This window comes from Bos taurus, chromosome 6 (genome assembly GCF_002263795.3).
Source record: "Bos taurus isolate L1 Dominette 01449 registration number 42190680 breed Hereford chromosome 6, ARS-UCD2.0, whole genome shotgun sequence".
NCBI classification, from domain to species: Eukaryota; Metazoa; Chordata; class Mammalia; order Artiodactyla; family Bovidae; genus Bos; species Bos taurus.
Window position 1 is genome coordinate 103,613,403 of NC_037333.1, and position 20,397 is coordinate 103,633,799.

Genomic DNA, 20,397 nt, shown 5'->3' on the forward strand with positions numbered 1-20,397 from the left:
GTTGTATCCAACACTGTATTCTCATAGACTGTAGCCCCCCAGGCTCCTCTGCCCATGCAGTTCTCCAGACAAGCATAACTGGAGTGGGCTGCCATTTCTTTCTCCAGGGAATCTTCCCAACCCAGAGATCAAACCCTCATCTCTTGCATCTCCTGCATTGGCAGGCATACTCTTTACTGCTAGGCACCACCTGGGAAGTCCCTAGACCACCCAGGGAAGAATAAAGACTCAGATTCATTTCAGAGTTACTTTCACCTTAGAGGCCACATAAGCAGCAAATATGTAGGGCAAGGATTTCCATGAAGGAAGGTACAAAGGAGCAGCTGTGGTTTCCTTATGTGCTTCAGAAAAATTGATGGGTCCCATGGAACCCTGTGGGCTTGAGGCCTTCAGACTGTTTCTGGTTGGGGGCCCACATCAGCTCTGATAGTCTTATTCTGTTCCCAGGAGAGAACTTTCTAGCTGAGCCGAAATTGCACACCCCTCCATGGAAATTTGGGCCTGATAGACCTGGCCCTGGCCTCCCACAGCAATGTCCTGCAGGTATTTCCAAATTTTAAAGCATCCGCAAAGTGAATTTTCTGCAGCCAGTGCTGATCAGACATTGCCAGAATAATCAAACAGATGATACGATTTCATATCTAACGCAATATGGTGGCTCAGTGCTAAAGAATCAGTCTGCTAATGCAGGAAACACGGGGTCAATCCCTGGGTGGGGAAGATCCCCCGAAGAAAGAAATGACAACTCACTCCAATATTCTTGATTGGAGAATCCCTTGGACAGAGGAGCCTGGAGGGCTACAGTCCATGGGGGTCACAGAGAGATACAACTGAGCAACTGAGCGCACACACACACACACACACACACACCAGCATGACACACATTAGGTGCTGAAGAAACCCATGTGGAATGAATGCCTGATCCAGGAGATGGCGGGCGTTTCCGGACATGGATTTGACTAATGGAATCTGAGCTTTGAATTTCCACTTACCCATCCCCAGCACAACCCACCCTGTCTTCTTTTTTTTTGCAAGAACAGACCACTCTTCTTGCTTTTCCAGGAAGCTCTGCTCTTCTGCCTTCTCCCTGTCCGAAGAGGAGCTGCTTGGGATGAGGCAGGAAGTTCACGGCTGCTTCGCTCAGATGGACAGGAGCTTGGCCCTCCCCAAAATCCGGGCCCGAGTCCTGCTGCAACGATTCCAGACAGCTTGGCGAGAAGCAGAGTTCCTCAAACTGGACCAGGCCATGACTGCCCCTGAGCTGCAGGTAGGATGGGTGTCTCGGGGCCTCGTGCTGGCAGAGGCAGGGCCTTCTCCAGCTGCTGAGGCTGTAGAATCCAGCTCCAGTGCCGCCCTCAGCCCTCGCCATGTAGCATCGGGCATTCCCGGAACCGCCTTAAGTTCTGTAGTGGACACCCTGGTACCTGGCTTTGCACTGTCCACCAGCAGTTATGAGTCTCCACCACTCATGGTTCACAGGTCCACCCCTCTCCTGGGCGTTGATTGCCCTTGGTGGTGGGAGCCACCTGGCCTGAGAGGTGACTCTCCCTCCTGCCCCTCCCATAGCCACAGCCAGTGACCCACGCAGGAGGCTTGTGTAAGTGGTATGAAGAAGATGCTCATTTCAGCTCAGGTGGAAAAGGGCATCTCTGATCCCAGGGCTTGGAGGGTGATTTACAGATGCCTGTGTGGGCTAAGTCATTTCAGTCGTGTCTGACTCTTTGCAACCCCATGGACTGTAGCCCACCAGGCTCCTCTGTCCATGGGATTCTCCAGGCAAGAATACTGGAGTGGGCTGCCATGCCCTCCTCCAGGGGTCTTCCTGACCCAGGGATCGAACCCGAGTCTTCTGCATTGGCAGGTGTGTTCTCTACCACTAATGCCACTGGGAAAGCCCTGACACGCCTATAGTGAGCACCTGTTGCATGCCATCGAGAGGCAACTCTTGGGTGCTGGGTTTACTCTGGAGCCCCCCATTGGCCAGTCAAGGCCAGAGCCTCCCACCTTACCTAGCCCTTTCCTCCTCCTGTCCTGGTTCCCACACCTCCTGTGGCTTGCTCTGAACTCCTCTCTCAGGAAACAGCGTTCACCCCAGTCCCTGCTGTCTCTGGCTCTGCCTCCAGGGAACCTGACCTCTACAAGGCCTTTGAACTTGCTGTTTCCTCTGCCAGGAACATCACAGGGCCAACTCTTTGCTGTTTCTTCACATCTCAGTTCAGATGTCATCTACACAGAGGTCCTCCCTGAGCACTATCCAAAGTCAGCACCTCCGCAAGCATCCTTCAGAATGCTGTGTTCTTGCTTCTTCGTAGAATTGATCGCGATTTGAAATGTCCTGGTTACTCAATGTACTCATGGTCTGTGCACCAGCCCCCACCAACAAGCTCCCTGTTTGTAGTTCCCATTCACCACTCCATCCCAGCATCTAGAATGTGCTTGGTGCTTAGTAGGTGTGCAGTGAGTGTTATTGACTGAACCAACCAACCAGCAGATGTGGGCAGAATGTGGGGGACTTCCCTTGAGGTGATATCACATTGATGTTGAAAGCATTTCACATCACTTACACTTCTGTCAACTCAGCTGTGGCTAACAGCAGGGCCGGGAGTAGGTGTTCTGTCCTCATGTTACAGATGAGAAAACTGACCGAGAGGAAAAGTGAATTAATTGACTGAGTTAGGACAGAGTAGAAGGACTGGTCTTGGAGCTGGTGCTTTCTGACTTTAAACCCAGTGCTTCTCCTTGAGGAGGAAAAAAAAAAATTCAGCCACATCCTTTCTGAATAAAATCAGTGAACAGCACCAACTTGGAAGATTTTATATCGTTTCACATTAAAAAAAAAAAAAAAGGGCTTCCTGGGTGGCGCTATTGGTGAAGAATCGCCTGCTGATGCAGCAGACATAAACGACTCGGGTTCAGTCCCTGGGTCAGGAAGATCCCCTGGAGAAGGAAATGGCAACCCATTCCAGTATTCTTGCCTAGAAAATTCCACAGACAGAGGGGCCTGGCGGGCTACAGTCCACGGGGTCGCAAAGAGTTGGACATGATGACTTAGTATGCACATTAAAAAAAAATAGTGAGTTGAGAATTCCCTGGCAGTCCAGTGGTTAGAACTCTATGCTTCCACTGCAGGGACCCTGGGTTCCATTCCTGGTTGGGGAACTAAGATCCCAGAGGCTCTGCAGCACGGCCTAAATAAATAAATACATGAAAATAGTTTTTCAAAAACGTTATGATTTTATTTTGAAGTGGTTTTTTTTTTCTATTTCTCTTATTAGAATGTTGCAAGATATATAAAATGGTGATACTTACAGAGTTAGGAACAGGTTATACCCAAAAATGTGTAAAAGGTTTTGGAAGAGTGAGTTTAAAAATATATATATATATCCATGTAACTGAACTGAAGTGTGTTTCCCTTGCTTTTGAGCTGGACCAAGGACTGAAGGGCTGATACCAGCAGGAATTAACTGTCTGACTGTAAGCTGTTCAAAGTTCTGGATTTTGAAAGTGAATTGGCCTTGTGTCCCAGAGGGGCAGAGCATCTGCCCTGGGCCTAAGGTTGGTCCCTGGAAACCCTGTAGAGATGTATGGGCGGAGGTGAGGGATGGAGCCTGTGGTTGGCTGAGCCTGGGTATCTTCACCAGCAGCACCATGAGAAGAGCATCATGGTGGGCAGACCTGGGAGGGCACCCCAGGAGCCACTCCATCACCAGGCTCTCCTCCCCTGCCAGCCTGGGGGTGTGGGCGAGTTATCCTGCAGGCAAGTGAGCTGGAAGCTCGGACCTAAAAGATTTTTATTCTTATTTTATCTTATTTATTTTAGCCTTCTTTTTCTTATCCATCATTTTTTCATCTATAAAATGAGTAAAAGGAAGATAACTGTGGGAATTGTTCAGTCCCAAAGTTGTGTCTGACTCTTTGTGGCCCCATGCACTGCAGTGCACCAGGCTTCCCTGTCCTTCACCATCTCCTGGAGTGTGTTCAAATTCATGTCCATCGGGCGGTGATGCCATCCAGCCACCTCATCCTCTGTCATCCCCTTCTCCTCCTGCCTTCAGTCTTTCCCAGCATCAGGGTCTTTTCAAATGAGTCAGTTCTTCGCATCAGGTGGTCAAAGTATTGGAGTTTCAGCTTCAACATCAGTCCTTCCAATGAACACCCAGGACTGATCTCCTTTAAGATGGACTGGTTGGATCTCCTTGCAGTCCAAGGGACCCTCAAGAGTCTTCTCCAACACCACAGTTCAAAAGCATCAATTCTTCGGTGCTTAACTTTCTTTATAGTCCAACTCTCACATCTATATATGACCACTGGAAAAACCATAGCCTTGACTAGACGGACCTTTGTTGGCAAAGTAATGTCTTTGCTTTTTAATATGCTGTCTAGGTTGGTCATCAGAGAAGGCAATGTTACCCCACTCCAGTACTCTTGCCTGGAAAATCCCATGGACGGAGGAGCCTGGTGGGCTGTAGTCCATGGGGTCGCACAGAGTCGGACATGACTGAGCAACTTCACTTTCACTTTTCACTTTCATGCATCGGAGAAGGAAATGGCAACCCACTCCAGTGTTCTTGCCTGGAGAATCCCAGGGACGGGGGAGCCTGCTGGGCTGCCGTCTATGGGGTTGCACAGAGTTGGACACGACTGAAGTGACTTAGCAGCAGCAGCAGGTTGGTCATAATAACTTTCCTTCCAAGGAGTAAGCGTCTTTTAACTTCATGGCTGCAATCACCATCTGCAGTGATTTTGGAGCCCAGAAAAATAAAGTCAGCCATTGTTTCCACTGTTTCCCCATCTATTTGCCATGAAATGATGGGACTGGATGCCATGATCTTCGTTTTCTGAATGTTGAGCTTTAAGCCAACCTTTTCACTTTCCTCTTTCACTTTCATCAAGAGGCTCTTTAGTTCTTCTTCACTTTCTGCCATAAGGGTGGTGTCATCTGCATATCTGAGGTTATTGATATTTCTCCTGGCAATCTTGATTCCAGCTTGTGCTTCCTCCAGCCCAGCGTTTCTCATGGTGTACTCTGCATATAAGTTAAATAAGCAGGGTGACAATATACAGCCTTGAAGTACTCCTTTTCCTATTTGGAACCAGTCTGTTGTTCCATGTCCAGTTCTAACTGTTGCTTCCTGATCTGCATACAGGTTTCTCAAGAGGCAGGTCAGGTGCTCTGGTATTCCCATCTCTTTCAGAATTTTCCACAGTTTATTGTGATCCACCCAGTCAAAGGCTTTGGCATAGTCAATAAAGCAGAAGTAGATGTTTTTCTGGAACTCTTTTGCTTTTTCCACGATCCAGCGGATGTTGGCAATTTGATCTCTGGTTCCTCTGCCTTTTCTAAAACCAGCTTGAACATCAGGAAGTTCACGGTTCACATATTGCTGAAGCCTGGCTTGGAGACTTTTAAGCATTACTTTACTAGCGTGTGAGATGAGTGCAATTGTGCGGTAGTTTGAGCATTCTTTAGCATTGCCTTTCTTTGGAATTGGAATGAACACTGACCTTTTCCAGTCCTGTGGCCACTGCTGAATTTTCCAAATTTTCTTGCATATTGAGTGCAGCACTTTCACAGCATCATCTTTCAGAATTTGACATAGCTTGACTGGAATTCCACCACCTCCACTAGCTTTGTTCATAGTGATGCTTCCTAAGGCCCGCTTGACTTCACATTCCTGGATGTCTGGCTCTAGATGAGTGATCACACCAGTGTCTGAGGCTCTCGTAAACTCTTACAGACATGTAAGTCAGATTGCTCCCTCCTCTTTCCTTCAAGCCTTTCCTTGGCACTTTCTGCTAGGATACAAGTTCTACTGTGGTCTCAAGGTCTCTACTGTGGTCTCCACCTAATCTGACCCTTGATTGGCCATGTGCTGGTAAACTGACTCTGGATGGAAGTTCATTGTTCCTGATTTGTAGCATTTTCCCATTTCCCTCATGTCAGTACCCATTCTAAGGTCAACTGACTTGACATCACAGCACGTGGGCACTGAGAGAGGTGTACATGATCAGACCCTCTGTCCCACTCTGGCTTCACCCTGTCCCAGTGCCAATCCTCGCTCTAGGTTTTAGGATCTTACCCTCCAGGCCAGCTCTGTTCCTCAGAGGCCCTGACTCACAATTTCCTTCTTTTGTGTGGTCTCACCTCCTTTAGAACAGGAGATAAAAACTGTAGTTCACTCATGGAGTGAGTGAACCCAGCCTGAGTGCTTAAAGACATTGGGCTCAGGGGTCTGGAGGCTCACTGTCGAGTTCTCAGGGCTCCTGTGATGTGGCTGAGGCCACTGATTCTTTTCTCCTGGCCTCAGTCTCCTCCTCTGTCCAATGGGGCATCTGAACTCAGTGAATTATCCTTTAGGTGCTTGCCTCCTCTGAGTGGGCTAGGGCAAGCCCTGAGGACATGCTGGTCCCCTCTAGTATTATCACCATGGTCATGAGAGTCAGGGCGGAGATTGGTGGGCAGGCCTGAGTCCAGGTCGAGAGCAGGCTCTGGGAGCTCATGGCAATGAAAGAGAGGAGCAAGGGTGGGCATGTGAGCCAGGGAGCGCAAAGCACCAGCCCTCGCGGGAGTGACCACTGACCACATGTTGCTCTGAGCCTCTTAGGTGGGGTGTGTTACGTCGCGTTGGTTGTGCTCCCTCGGGCTGTGCTGCACTGGGCTGTTGTGCTGTGTTACGTCATGCCCTGTTGTCACATTCTCAGGTTACATACCTTCTGTTGTCACAGAACTCTGCCATGTCATAGCTATAGCCTGTGGTGTGTTATATTGGATTGTGTTATGCTGTGTGTATTGTGTCACATTGTTGTGTTTCGTATGTTATATTATGTTGTTATGTTTATGTGGTTTAGGGCCTCCCCGGGTGGCTCAGTAAAGAATCCACCTGCAATGCAGGAGACCTGGGTTTGATCCCTGGGCTGGGAAGATCCCCTGGAGAAGGGAATGGCTACCCACTCCAGTATTCTTGCTTGGAGAAGCCCATGGACAGAGGAGCCATGGGGTCACAAAGTGGGACACGACTAAGTGACTAACACTTATGTTACATTGTGTTTTGTTTTGGCAGTAATCTTGTGAGGTAGGCGCTATTATCTCTGAGGCTCAGAGATTGTAGCATCTGCTACACTCATTCATTCATTTTTTGAATATCAGTTTACTGAGCACCCACGACCTCTTCCTTAATCCCTCTCACATTTGCTGTGGGCTTCAGATCTTTGGGGTCTGTTCCCAGATTTTCACACTCCTGACACCTTGTCCTGCCAGGCTCAGCTGCAGTGTCACTTCCTCACATTTGGGAGCAGCTAGTATGTGTGTGCAGGGTGTGCAGATTGCTGTTCTAGGAGGATGGTCAATGTCAACACCCCCTGCCCCGGCCCTCAAGCACAGTGCTTCCTTGAATGGATGCATGCAGATGTCCTCAGCAGCCATTCACCTCTGCAGGCATGTCCCCGTCCACCCAACATGAGATAACAGCCAGCACGCTCATTCCATCACCTTGTCTTCATGGTGCTCTCTGAACCTCTGAGAGTGTCTTTTTCCATCTGCAAAGCTCCGGTGCTGCCCACAGGCAACCTTCTCCTCCCCTTGGTGGGACGAGCCCCCAGAGTATGCCAAGACCAAAGGCCAGTGCCCGGAGCTCCTTCCAGGAAAGGCTTCATCTCTCCACCCCTCTCTGGCTAAGACAGCTGTGCACTGCAGAGAGCTGCAGGAGTCTCTCTGGGCTTGAGGAGATTGAGGGCTGCACCCGCCTGCTGGTGATCACTTTCTCACCCATGTTTTCTCCCCACTCCAGCCACAGTCCAAGGCCAGAAAGCCACGCTCCAAGAGCAGAAGCAAGATAGACCTTTTGAAGAAGTGCACTGAAGATAAAATTCAGCTGTTCAAGGAACAGGCTCCCGAAGACCTGGTTGAAAAGGTCAGTGTTTCGTTCATCACAGGGCTGGCCGCCGCCTGGTTTGAGGGCACACAGAGCCCTCAGGGGCTGTAAGTGTCCGCCTCCATCCTGCACCTGGCTTTCACGCTGTGCTCACATCCTGCACGTGGGCACCGCCCCCACCACCGTGCCTCTCCTCCTGGCCCTTCTGCCTGGAACGCTTTTCCTCCACTTCTCCACCCAGAAGTCTCAGGTGTGTCCTTCAGGCTTCCCTCTGGCTCGGTGCTGAGGGGTTCACTTGTGCTGGTTCCCTCTGTCTCCCCCTATATCTTGCCTGCAACCTGACCTCCCTCTCCAGCCCCCTTTCCTCATCTCCCCAGCGAGGCTTTGGTTTGTCTGTACACCATGTACGACACATGCTGCTCATCTGTCCTTCCCTCTTCCTGGGTTTGCCTTTCCGCCTTTCTTTACCTGGACAAGTCAACTTTGTCCTCAGCTGTCCCTTCTTCCAGGAAGCCTTCCTGGAACACCTGCTTTCTCTTTCACCCCTCCCCCACCCCGCCCCCACCAGCTTCCTTTCCTGTCCCAGCATGCCTCACGCTGTGCCTTCATCCACTGGGATGCTGAAGGGACCATGATCCCTTGGGTGGTCCCTCCTCTCAGAGATGCATATTCTAGACAGACAGCCCTTAAAATGCATGACTATGGTCAGCGCCATTAAAGAAATGAGTAGGATGCTGTGATAGTGCTGGGGCAGGGGGATGGTGAGAGGGAAGTGGAATCAGCAGCAGGTGGGAGGGTCAGGTCAGGTGTCTCTGAGGAGGTGAGGTTTAGGAGTTGACACCACGTTGTCACTGCTGGGGTGCCTGCCACCTCCCCCAGTAAGGGCAGGCCCTTGGAGGAGTGTGTCAGTGAATGGATGTATGGACCATATTCTAGAGCTGCTGTTTTTGTTCCTACCTGCTGTCCCACAGGTCGTTTGCCTAAGTTTTAAAATTATTATTATTTCTTAACTGTATTTCTCAGAACACAAATGCGTCATCTGGCGAAGAGCCATAGCGTCTGCTCTGGGCAAGGTCAGGTCCCTTCCGGTGTGCCAGGTTGCTGATGTCCCCTGAGACCAAGCGGTAGCACCCTTATTCCCACTCGTGTGCTATGTAAAACTGAGACATGAGACAAAGACTAAGGCAGGGACAGGTGGAAATACCATCTGTCTTACTGTTCAAGGCTAATTCAGGAGCTAGAAATTATATGAGAGCCAAATGGGCTTGCTAAACACCCCAGAATTAAACGGACCAATCTCAGGCATCCGTGGGGTGTCCTGGGGGCAGGCTTCCTGGAGGAGCAGGAATGGGGCTCCAGAGCAGAGCTGAGCCAAGCCTGCCCAGTGCATTCCCAGTTCACCCAGGAGGGGACCAGGAAAGGGGTGGAGGGGGCAGGGGCTACACGGAGGAACTAGCAACATGGCAGGCATGGCAAGACATTTCCCCCAACGCACACTGGTTTGGGACCCACTGTCAGACTTAAGGGGGCTTCCCCAGTGGCTCGGTGGTAAAAGAATCTGCCTGCAATGCAGCAGCTGCAGGAGACTTGAGTTTGATTCCTGGGTTGGGAAGATCCCCTGGAGGAGAGCATGGCAACCCACTCCATGTTCTTGCCTGGAGAATCCCATGGACAGAGGAGCCTGGCATGTTACAGTCCATAGGGTCCCAAAAAGTCAGACATGACTGAAGCGACTTAGCATGCATGCATGCACGTCAGACATAAGGTGGATATTGTCAGAGAAGGATAAGTTAGGGTTTGGTTTGGTGGGAGTAATGGGTGGCCTGAGCCATAGCCAAGGACACAGTGCAGGTTTGGGGGAGCCCAGAGAGCCTGTAGCCCCATGCAAAGGCTGGTTTGCTGGAGTCTGGGGTCTATCCAGGGGGTGTGGGAGCAGATTTGTGGTGGAAAGATCTCAAGTGTTGGCTAGGAAGACAGGCTGAGTCTCATCAGCACCGAAGAAGGAGGATAGAGACAGTGAAGGATGGGGTTAGAAGTTCCCCAAGTTCCCTGAGCCAGACGCAGCAGCCCACCTTCCCTGAGTTCCCCTGACCCCACGTACATCCACTATTCTAACCTGTTTCTCACTCATTCCATAGGCTTTACCCCTCCTGACTTCCCTCAGAAATAGGAATGATCCATATCCCTATTTTACAGATGTGGAAACTGAGTCTCCAACTGAGTTCACCTGGGTTTCTGTAACCAGGAGGTGGTGGGCCCAACATTTTAAAGCTGTATCTCACCTTCGTCTTCAGGGCCGACAGGGAATATTGTCATGGAACACGGTTATATCCTGCAGTTGTGCAATGTTGGATGAGCATGCTTTGGCTCCCACATCTGTTAAATACAGAGAACGACAGTAACAGCCCACCAGTTTGTGAGGAGCAGTGGGCTGGAAGGTGCTTTTTCCCTTTGGAGTGGGCTCCATGCCCATTTCTCCCAGTGATGGAGCAGCTCATAGACCACCCCATCCCAGGCTCACAGAGAAAGGCAGCCAAGAGTCACTTGTCAGCTGTGACCTTTTCACGACAGGCCATCTTCACAAATGGCTGTTACACTGCGGCAAGTGCCAGTAAAATAGGCACTCCCCAGTCCGCGGCTTTGATGTTCCCCCCGAAATTGATCAGCCGCATCTCAACATCCAAGCGGCCGTTGTTCAGATTTTTTATTTGCAAGGTAATTGCAGAGAAATGACAGTGCTTGGGCGGGGGTGGGGGTGGTGTGGTATGGCAACAGCTGAGAGTTGTTTGATCTTGTTTCAGCACTGGGAAGCCCCTCTAAGCTCGTGCAGCTGTCAAAATGGAGCAAGGGGGGGTTGTTGACCACTGCCCCAAGATCCATGGTCAAGCCCCAGCCTGGCTGGCACCCGGGTGTCCCCAGAGGGACCACAGCTTCACGACTGGGGTTGCAGAGCAGGCTGGGAGCACCTGGAAGGCACCCCCTTTCTTAAATAGAATCTGCATCAGATATCCCCACACCCTCAGCCCCAAATCGCTGTGTCCCTGTTCGGGACTCTTCTGTCTGGAAAGACTGAGGGAATTACCCAAGGTCACGCCATCAGGGAGGGGTTGAGCTGGGGCTCCCACAAGGCACTTCTGTCTCCATCACCTGTGCCCTTCCTGTCACGGGGCTGGGCTTGTAGTGACTGCAAGGAGGCTTCTGTCTCCCAGCAGGACTGGTTGATCCTCCTCCCGAAATCCCCTCCCTTACTTCCACCTGTCTTCTTTTCCTTGACCTCCTTGGCTTTCCCCTTTTCCTCAGTCCCTTTACCTCCTCCTGTAAGAAACATTTTGTGGCCTTTTCTCTGGCCCTGTTCTAGGATCCTGCTCTTGAGACATTCACAGTTTTAGATGAGCAGGCAATTTGTGCATGGACCATTTAGAAGTTTGCCTCTTGCTTTCACATGAAAGCCCCCCTGACTACCCCAAGCTCTGCCTTGAATGAGGGGAGTGTAACTACTTTGGAAAGAGCTGTGTGACTGATTCAGAGAGGAAAAGAGAGACCAGCAGAGGGATGAATGTTGGCTTCCTACCTGGCCACCTTTTCTGTCCAGTGGAGAGGTTATCAGAGTAAGGTGTTAACTCTGGTCAGAGGAGCTGTCCAGGGTGGCTGGAGTACACCCGTGACCCTCCACAGATACCTGGTCCTTCTGATGGGCTCATTACAAATGCACAGATGCAGACTTTCAACCTGGGGGATATTGGGGGGGGGGTGTATATTTTAGAATAAGTTAACCAAGTTCTTGATGAAAGTGAAAGAGGAGAGTGAAAAAGTTGGCTTAAAGCTCAACATTCAGAAAACTAAGATTGTGGCATCTGGTCCCATCACTTCATGGCAAATAGATAGGGAAACAGTGGAAACAGTGTCAGACTTTATTTTTCTGGGCCCCAAAATCACTGCAGACGGTGATTGCAGCCATGAAATTAAAAGACGCTTACTTCTTGGAAGGAAAGTTATGACCAACCTAGATAGCATATTCAAAAGCAGAGACATTGCCAACAAAGGTCCGTCTAGTCAAGGCTATGGTTTTTCCAGTAGTCATGTATGGATGTGAGAGTTGGACTGTGAAGAAGGCTGAGCGCCGAAGAATTGATACTTTTGAACTGTGGTGTTGGAGAAGACTCTTGAGAGTCCCTTGGACTGCAAGGAGATCCAACCAGTCCATTCTAAAGGAGATCAGTCCTGGGTGTTCTTTGAAAGGAATAACGCTGAAGCTGAAACTCCAGTACTTTGGCCACCTCATGTGAAGAGTTGACTCATTGGAAAAGACTCTGATGCTGGGAGGGATTGAGGGCAGGAGGAGAAGGGGATGACTGAGGATGAGATGGCTGGATGGCATCACCGACTCAATGGACGTGAGTCTGAGTGAACTCCGGGAGTTGGTGATGGACAGGGAGGCCTGGCGTGCTGCGATTCATGGGGTCGCAAAGAGTTGGACATGACTGAGCAACTGAACTGAACTGAACTGAACCAAGTTCCAAAAGAAATCTCTGTTGAGGTTGAACTAAAATTAGAGGCTCATTTGAGAATTGTCTTCTCCAAAAAGTTGGAATGTTTCTTATTTTATGTAGACCTTCTTTTAGGATCTTTAATAGGATCTTTCCATTTGTTTCCATTATATAGGGTGAACCTCCATCTCAATATGCTTGGGACAGTCCCAGTCTCCCCTTCACCGCATGTCTGTTCCCATTAGCTTTCCCTTATATTTTAAGCTTAGGTGACAAATTCTAGGGTCACATATACCTAAGGTCTTGTGTATTCCTTATGGTGATTCCCAGATATGTTACAGGTTTGGTTGCAATTGTGAATGATGACCTATTTTTAATTATGTTTGGGGCTTATTTGATACTGTTGTGAAAAAGTCTTACCAATTTTTAAAAGTCTTTCCAGACTTCCTTCTTCTGTCTCCAGAGCCAGACTGCTGAGTGCAAGTCCTAGCTCTGCCACTTTCTAGCTGTGTGACTTTGAACAAGTTGCTTAACCACCCTGTGCCCTCCCTAGTGTGCTCATCTTTCAAGTGTGATGGCAGACATACCTATCTCTTGGGATGGTTGTGAGCATGTATCTGTTGATTCTACTGATTTTTTGCCTAATAATTTTTGTGCTAAGTGGCTTCTTTCACATCCGACTCTTTACAATACTATGTACTGTAGCCTGCCAGGCTCCTCTGTTCATGGGATTTCGCAGGCAAGAATATACTGGAGTGGGTTGCCATTCCCTTCTCCAGGAGATCTTCCTGGAGATCCAGGAGATCCCAGAGATCGAACCAGCATCTCTTACATCTCCTGCACTGGCATGCAGGTTCTTACCACTAGCACCACCTGAGAAACCCATAATAATGCATCCTGTATGCAAATAATCACAGTTTCGTAACCTCCCTTCTGGTCTTTGCACCTCAATTATTTTTCTGATCAGTTTGTGTCCTTGTCTGGTTATTCCATCAACTCTCTCATTTCCATTGGTTGATTTTTCTCTAGATTATGAACCATATTTTCATGCTTCTTTGCACACATGGTAATTTTTTATTGGATGCTAAACATTGTAGATTTTACATGTTAGGTACTGGCTTTTGTATTTTCTTTATTACTGTTGAAATTTTGACATGTACATATATTGGGATTCATTTTGTCCTTTTAAGACTTGCCTTATTAGGCTGGGTCCAGGAAATGGCAACCCACTCCAGTGTTCTTGCCTGGAGAATCCCAGGGACGGGGAAGCCTGGTGGGCTGCCGTCTATGGGGTCACACAGAGTCGGACATGACTGAAATGACTTAGCAGTAGCAGTAGCAGGATCCTTTGCAGGATATATTCATTAGTAGTTCTGGAAGTTGGTCTCTGCTGGTTGGTCCTCCTCTCATGACCTCTGCTCTCATTGGCTCTCGGGTTGGGGGCCGTGTCTTAGACTTTCCACTTCCTTTCCTTCTGCTTCTAAGTGTGAGATGGAGGTAAAGTTGCAGTCCCAGCCCCAGTCAAGAGCTGGGTTCATCTCTGGGAACATCAGATGCCTCGGCAAGAATAAGGCTCCAGTGTGGGTTTGATAGATGGTCAGAACTGTTCTCTGCAGGGGTCGATCATGTCAGTGCTGTTACCATCTCCTGCAGGGGAGCCAAGGGGGGCGGCTCGGAGGCACGTGCCCAACTGGTAAAGGGACATTTGAGCATCTGCCTTGAGCTTCCCAGGTGGTGCTAGTGGTAAAGAACCCACCTGCCAATGCAGCTTAGACGTGAGAGACACAGGTTTGATCCCTTGATTGGGAAAATCCCTGGGAGGAGGACACAGCAACCCACTCCAATATTCTTGCCTGGAGAATTCCATGGACAGAGGAGCCTGGTGGGCTATAGTCCATGAGAGAGTTGGACAGTACTGAAGCAATTTAGCACGCACACATGCACCTTGAACTTCAGGAAACTCTCAAGAGCTTGGGGCAGTTGGTCAGTTTGTAGGGCTGGAAGGCTGCCACGCATAGGGCCTCTGGCCAAGGTTTTACTTGTGGAATGCCTTGACCAGGACAGAGAATGTGGCTTCTTTCTCCTGCTTTAATGCCTGGGCCAATCCATAGAGCAGAGTAGAAAACAGCACAAACTATGTGGCTCATTTTTACTGTCCAGCTATCAGAAGTAGATCTATCTATCTGTCTATTATCTGTCTCTCTATGTTCATCTATCTATCTGTGTCTATCTGTCACCTCTATGTCTGTCTATCATCTGTCTATCATCTCTGCTTTTTTTACTTAACACTGGAATTTCAAGATTTTTTGTATCAGTACATGACAGTTTCCTCGTTGCTTTTTTCATCAGTATAGCATTTCATGATATGAATGAACCCTACATGACTTAACTGATGTTCACTTAAAAGACATTTAGGTTCTTCTCAATCTCTTGATATTTCAGATGATCTTGGAACCTCTGTGTGTATCCCACACCCCTTTGTAGTAAATCAAGTAGAGCAACTCTTACTATTTCCATTTCACAGGTGAGAATACTGAAACTCAGAAAGGTTGAGAGGCTTAGTCAAGATCTCGTAGCTGTGGAGTGGTAGAATAAAGCCTAAAGCACAGGTCTCTTGATGCTCATTTCTTTGTTCTATTAGCCAATTTTTATTTGATAGATCCAGAAATGAAGACTATTTCAGTTCATCTTTGGTGTGTTCTGTTGCCAGTTTTGCACAGAGTATATCCGTCTAGTCAAAGCTGTAGTTTTTCCAGTGGTCATGTATGGATGTGAGAATTGGACTATAAAGAAAGCTGAGCACCGAGGAATTGATGCTTCTGAACTGTGGTGTTGGAGAAGACTCTTGAGAGTCCCTTAGACTGCAAGGAGATCAAGCCAATCAATCCTAAAGGAAATCAATCCGGACTATTCGTTGGAAGGGCTGATGCTGAAGCTAAAGCTCCATTATTTTGGCCACCTGATGTGAAGCAATGACTCACTGGAAAAGACCCTGATCCTGGGAAAGATTGAAGACAGGAGGAGAAGGGGATGACAGAGGATGAGATGGTTGAATGGCATCACTGATTCGATGGACATGAGTTTGAGCAAGCTCCGGGAGTTGGTGATGGACAGGGAAGCCTTGCATTCTGCAGTCCATGGGGTCGCAAAGAATCAGACAACTGAACTGACATACAAATTTCTCATATATATCTTTGGGCTTCCCTGGTGGCTCAGATGGTAAAGAATCTGCCTGCAATGTAGGAGACCTCATATATATCTTTAGGGACATTCAAATATAAATGAAAATGGCAAGACTGTATTTTCTGCTCATCCATGATTTCTGGTATTGTCTTAGTGATGCCCTCTGTCTGAGTGCCATGTCTGCCACATAACCATTCACCCATTCATTATTCATTCACTGTTTCCAGGTTTCAGAATATGCCATGCTTGCACACTTCATTAGCAATCCCTTCATCAGGAGTGAAACTCTTGTCCTGCAATCGACCATGCACCCCAGTGTGTTTCTGCAGCAGCCTCAGCAATTACGCAGAGGTGACTAGAACGGAACGGCTTCTGTCAGCAGCGGCTCTTCACATACCTGTCATTTCAAAAGTGACTGGAGCTTAAGCATGAGAATAATGTGCTTTTTCAGATGACCTGACAAGAGAGAAGATTGATGGTGCAAGTCCTTATAAAGCTTGGGAGAGAGAAAAAAAAAGGGTACTTTGGAAGGGAAAATCCATTCATCCACCTACAAAGACCAGGAAAGCCTCCAGATGGTTCTCTTCCTGTCGGTTCTTGACCCTGTTTTACCCCTCAAGGCAGAGTCTGTCAGAGTCATCTCCCTGAAGCACCAGTTTAAGGGAATTTGCTTGTTTTTAATTTTTCTCTTATATTGAAGTACAGTTGATTAACAGTGTTGTGTTAATTTCAGGTATATACAACAAAGTGATTCAGTGATATGCATACATATCTATTCTTGGTAAATTCTTTTCCCATTTAGGTTATTACAGAATATTGAGCAAAGTTCCTAAGAGAAGTTTCATAGGTTCCCACTGCTCCGAAACAAAGGCAAGATTCCTGAGCTTTACCTTCAAGACATTACAAACAGTCTTCAGCTTACCTTTCTAGTCTTTTATTCTACTTCTACTTTTCTCATACCAAAATGTTGCCATGGTTATCTTTGGATAGTTTGGTTGAGGTAACATTTTTCTACATTGTCCATTCTAAAATTTCACTTTTCATTTTTATCAAACTTAGGCATGCATGCATTCTTTTAAAGAGTCGTGTAATTCTATGAGTTTTGTGCCCCCCAAAAAGCAGCCCTCTCAGCCACATACATACACATTTGCAAGCCCCAAGAGGTAACAACTTGTAATTGTTCAGTTTGATCTTTTGGTGTTTACATCCATATCGTTAAATACCATGCTTGCCTTCCCATTTCTTTTGGGTATTTTGCCTCTCTCTTTTTTTTTTTTTGTCTATTTTTGGTATTATCTATTCACTTTTCTTTGTAGAAGATAAGATACAGCTGTTTTTCTTCTATCATCGTGCAACACATGAGCCCTTCCTATTCTCCCCCATATTCAATGCAGTTAGATCTTATTTAAGGTTTCTGTTACTATGATTATTTAAAAAGTATCCACATCTGAGTCATATAAAAACAGATTTTTTTTTTCCTATATAACTTTTAGTTTTTTCTGGAGTCATTGTTGTCCTTTGATTTCTTTTTCTTTGGTTACTTTTCTATGTACTTATCACTAATTTAATTACTTTTTGGTGAATGGCCAAATATCCTATCAGGACCATCACACAAGTCATGTCATCTGTAATTTCCATTTTCTTAAGGACATCTTTGTCTGTGCCTCTGGATAGCTGTGCTCCAATCCAGGCATTGGTCTCTGTACTTCATGCACAGCTGCCATCTTGAGGTCATGCTACGAATTCCCTTCACTCTTCTCTTTCCTGACATGTTCCTTTAATGAAATACAGTCAGTTCAGTCACTCAGTTGTGTCTGACTCTTTGCGACTCCATAGACTGCAGCACGCCAGGCTTCCCTGTCCATCACCAAGCCACAGAACTTGCTCAAACTCATGTCCATCGAGTCAGTGATGGCATCCAACCATCTCATCCTCTGTCATCCCCTTCTCCTCCTGCCTTCAATCTTTCCCAGCATCAGGGTCTTTTCAAATGAGTCAGCTCTTCGCATCAGGTGGCCAAAGTATTAGAGTTTCAGCTTCAACATCAGTCCTTCCAATGAACATTCAGGACTGATTTCCTTTAGGATATACTGGTTGGATCTCCTTGCAGTCTAAGGGACTCTCAAGAGTCTTCTCCAACACCACAGTTCAAAAGCATCAATTCTTCAGCCCTCAGCTTTCATTATGGTCCAACTCTCACATCCATACATGACTACCGGAAAAACCATAGTTTTGACTAGACAGACCTTTGTTGGCAATGTAATATCTCTGCTTTTTAATATGCTGTCTAGGTTGGTCATAGCTTTTCTTCCAAGGAGCAAGAGTCTTTTAATTTCATGTCTGCAGTCACCATCTGCAGTGATTCTGGAGCCCAAAAAAATAAAGTCTGTCACTGTTCCCATTGTTTCCCCATTGAAATACATCCTGTATTAGTTTCCGAGGAAAGGACACATGAAGGATTTAATATTTTAAAATTTTGCAAGACTGAAAATGTTTCCTTCTGCTCCCATAATTGATGGATAATTTGACCCATCTTGGAATTCTGGAAACTTTTCGTGACTAATTTTGGTGATTTACTCCTGGTCTTTAATCTGCCTTTCTAGATCTCTAATTATTCAGACCGTTTATCTACTTTTCTTTTTTTACTATTTTCCTTCTCTTTGTTCTTTTGCTTTACATTCTGGGGAACATCTTTTCTTTTTCAAACCTTTGAGTTGTGTTTTTTTTAATTTTATTTATTTATTTATTTTGGCTGTTCTGAGTCTTCTTTGCTGGGCAGGTTTTAGTCTTCTTTGCTGGGCAGGTTTTTTTCTTCTTTGCTGGGCAGGTTGTGGCGAATGGGGGCCACTCTCTAGTTGTGGCACCGGGCTTCTCATTTCAGTGGCCTGTCTTGTTGGGGGCACCGGCTCTAGAGCATGGACTCAGTAGTTGTGGCCCACGGCCCAGATGCCCTGCAGTCTGTGAGATCCTCCTGGACCAGGGACCAAACCCATGTCCCCCGAAGTGGTGAGCAGATTCCTCACCATTGAGCCACCAGGGAAGCCCTTGAATTTTTATTTATATTTTTAATTTTCATTTTTTTTTTCAAGAGCTTTTTTCCCCTCTCTCAACAGTCTCTTCTTAAGGAAATAACATTCTCTTGTTGTTTTAAGGCTTCTATAGCTCTTGTATCTTTCTGAGAACATTCATTTTTTAAGGTTTTTTTTTTTTCAATTCCTGCATATTTATTGCTATCTCTATATTCATTAGAGTTTTCCCAGGAAAGTGGCCATCCTTGGTGGTCTGCTCATGTTTAAGAGTGGAGTACTTAAAAGCTGCTTGGAGTCTCTAAGCTGTAACTGGGGTTTGCAGACTGTGACCTTCACTCTGGTGTGATTGGGCTGAACCATGAACTTGGAGAACTCCTAACAACAGTATTTTTAGAACTTTTTTGAAGTCTGGTCAGAGTTCCCAGAGAAGACTAGTCTCCTGCCTTGCTGCACATATGTCAGGAGCCAAATGAGGGAAGAGGACTGAGATTTTTAGTAGTCAGTAGGTAAAGTTTCACTTGAGTAGAATAGCCTTCAGATCAGATTAGATCAGATCAGTCGCTCAGTCGTGTCCGACTCTTTGCGACCCCATGAATCGCAGCACGCCAGGCCTCCCTGTCCGTCACCAACTCCCGGAGTTCACTCAGACTCATGTCCATCGAGTCAGTGATGCCATCCAGCCATCTCATCCTCTGTCGTCCCCTTCTCCTCCTGCCCCCAGTCCCTCCCAGCATCAGAGTCTTTTCCAATGAGTCAGCTCTTCGCATGAGGTGGCCAAAGTACTGGAGTTTCAGCTTTAGCATCATTCCTTCCAAAGAAATCCCAGGGCTGATCTCCTTCAGAATGGACTGGTTGGATCTCCTTGCAGTCCAAGGGACTGTCAAGAGTCTTCTGCAACACCACAGTTCAAAAGCATCAATTCTTCAGCACTCAGCTTTCTTCACAGTCCAACTCTCGCATCCATACATGACCACAGGAAAAACTAGAACGGTAGATGCATGTTTTAAATCTACTTTCTTTCACCAGGAATCTCAATTGTTAATATTTTTCTACATTGTGTGTGTGTTTTATAATTAGAAATGAAGAAATTTCCTAAAGGAGGAAAGAAAACTCTTAATATTATAAGCTATTGGCTCCAAAATCACTACAGATGGTGACTGCAGCCATGAAATTAAAAGATGCTAACTCCTTGGAAGGAAAGTTATGACCAACCTAGATAGCATGTTCAAAAGCAGAGAAATTACTTTGCCAACAAAGGTTCATCTAGTCAAGGCTATGGTTTTTCCCGTGGTCATGTATGGATGTGAGAGTTGGACTGTGAAGAAGGCTGAGCATCGAAGAATTGATGGTTTTGAACTGTGGTGTTGCAGAAGACTCTTGAGAGTCCCTTGGACTGCAAGGAGATCCAACCAGTCCATTCTGAAGGAGATCAGCCCTGGATTTCTTTGGAAGGACTGATGCTAAAGCTGAAACTCCAGTACTTTGGCCACCTCATGCGAAGAATTGATTCATTGGAAAAGACTCTGATGCTGGGAGGGATTGAGGGCACGAGGAGAAGGGGACGACAGAGGATGAGATGGCTGGATGGCATCACTGACTCGATGGACGTGAGTCTCAGTGAACTCCGGGAGTTGGTCATGGACAGAGAGGCCTGGCGTGCTGCGATTCATGGGGTCGCAAAGAGTCAGACACAACTGAGTGACTGATCTGATCTGATTGTCTTTTATCTTTTTCCTGCACCCTAAAGGAAGCTCTATTTAACAAATTATAGTAATGATAGTGAAAATAATAGTAGTAGTAAGAATATGGCAGCTACTGTTTATTAGG

At 47.1% G+C, this 20,397-nt stretch overlaps 1 protein-coding gene across 5 annotated transcripts in view; it reads left to right on the forward strand.

Annotated features, from left to right (window-relative positions):
- EVC2 (EvC ciliary complex subunit 2) overlaps nt 1-20,397 on the forward strand; it is a 165,317-nt gene that overhangs the window by 115,930 nt on the left and 28,990 nt on the right. For all 5 annotated transcript variants that reach the window (XM_024992973.2, XM_024992972.2, XM_024992975.2 and 2 more), the window contains 2 exon segments: nt 1,063-1,267; nt 7,788-7,910. In XM_024992973.2, the coding sequence (XP_024848741.1) occupies nt 1,063-1,267; nt 7,788-7,910 (328 nt within the window).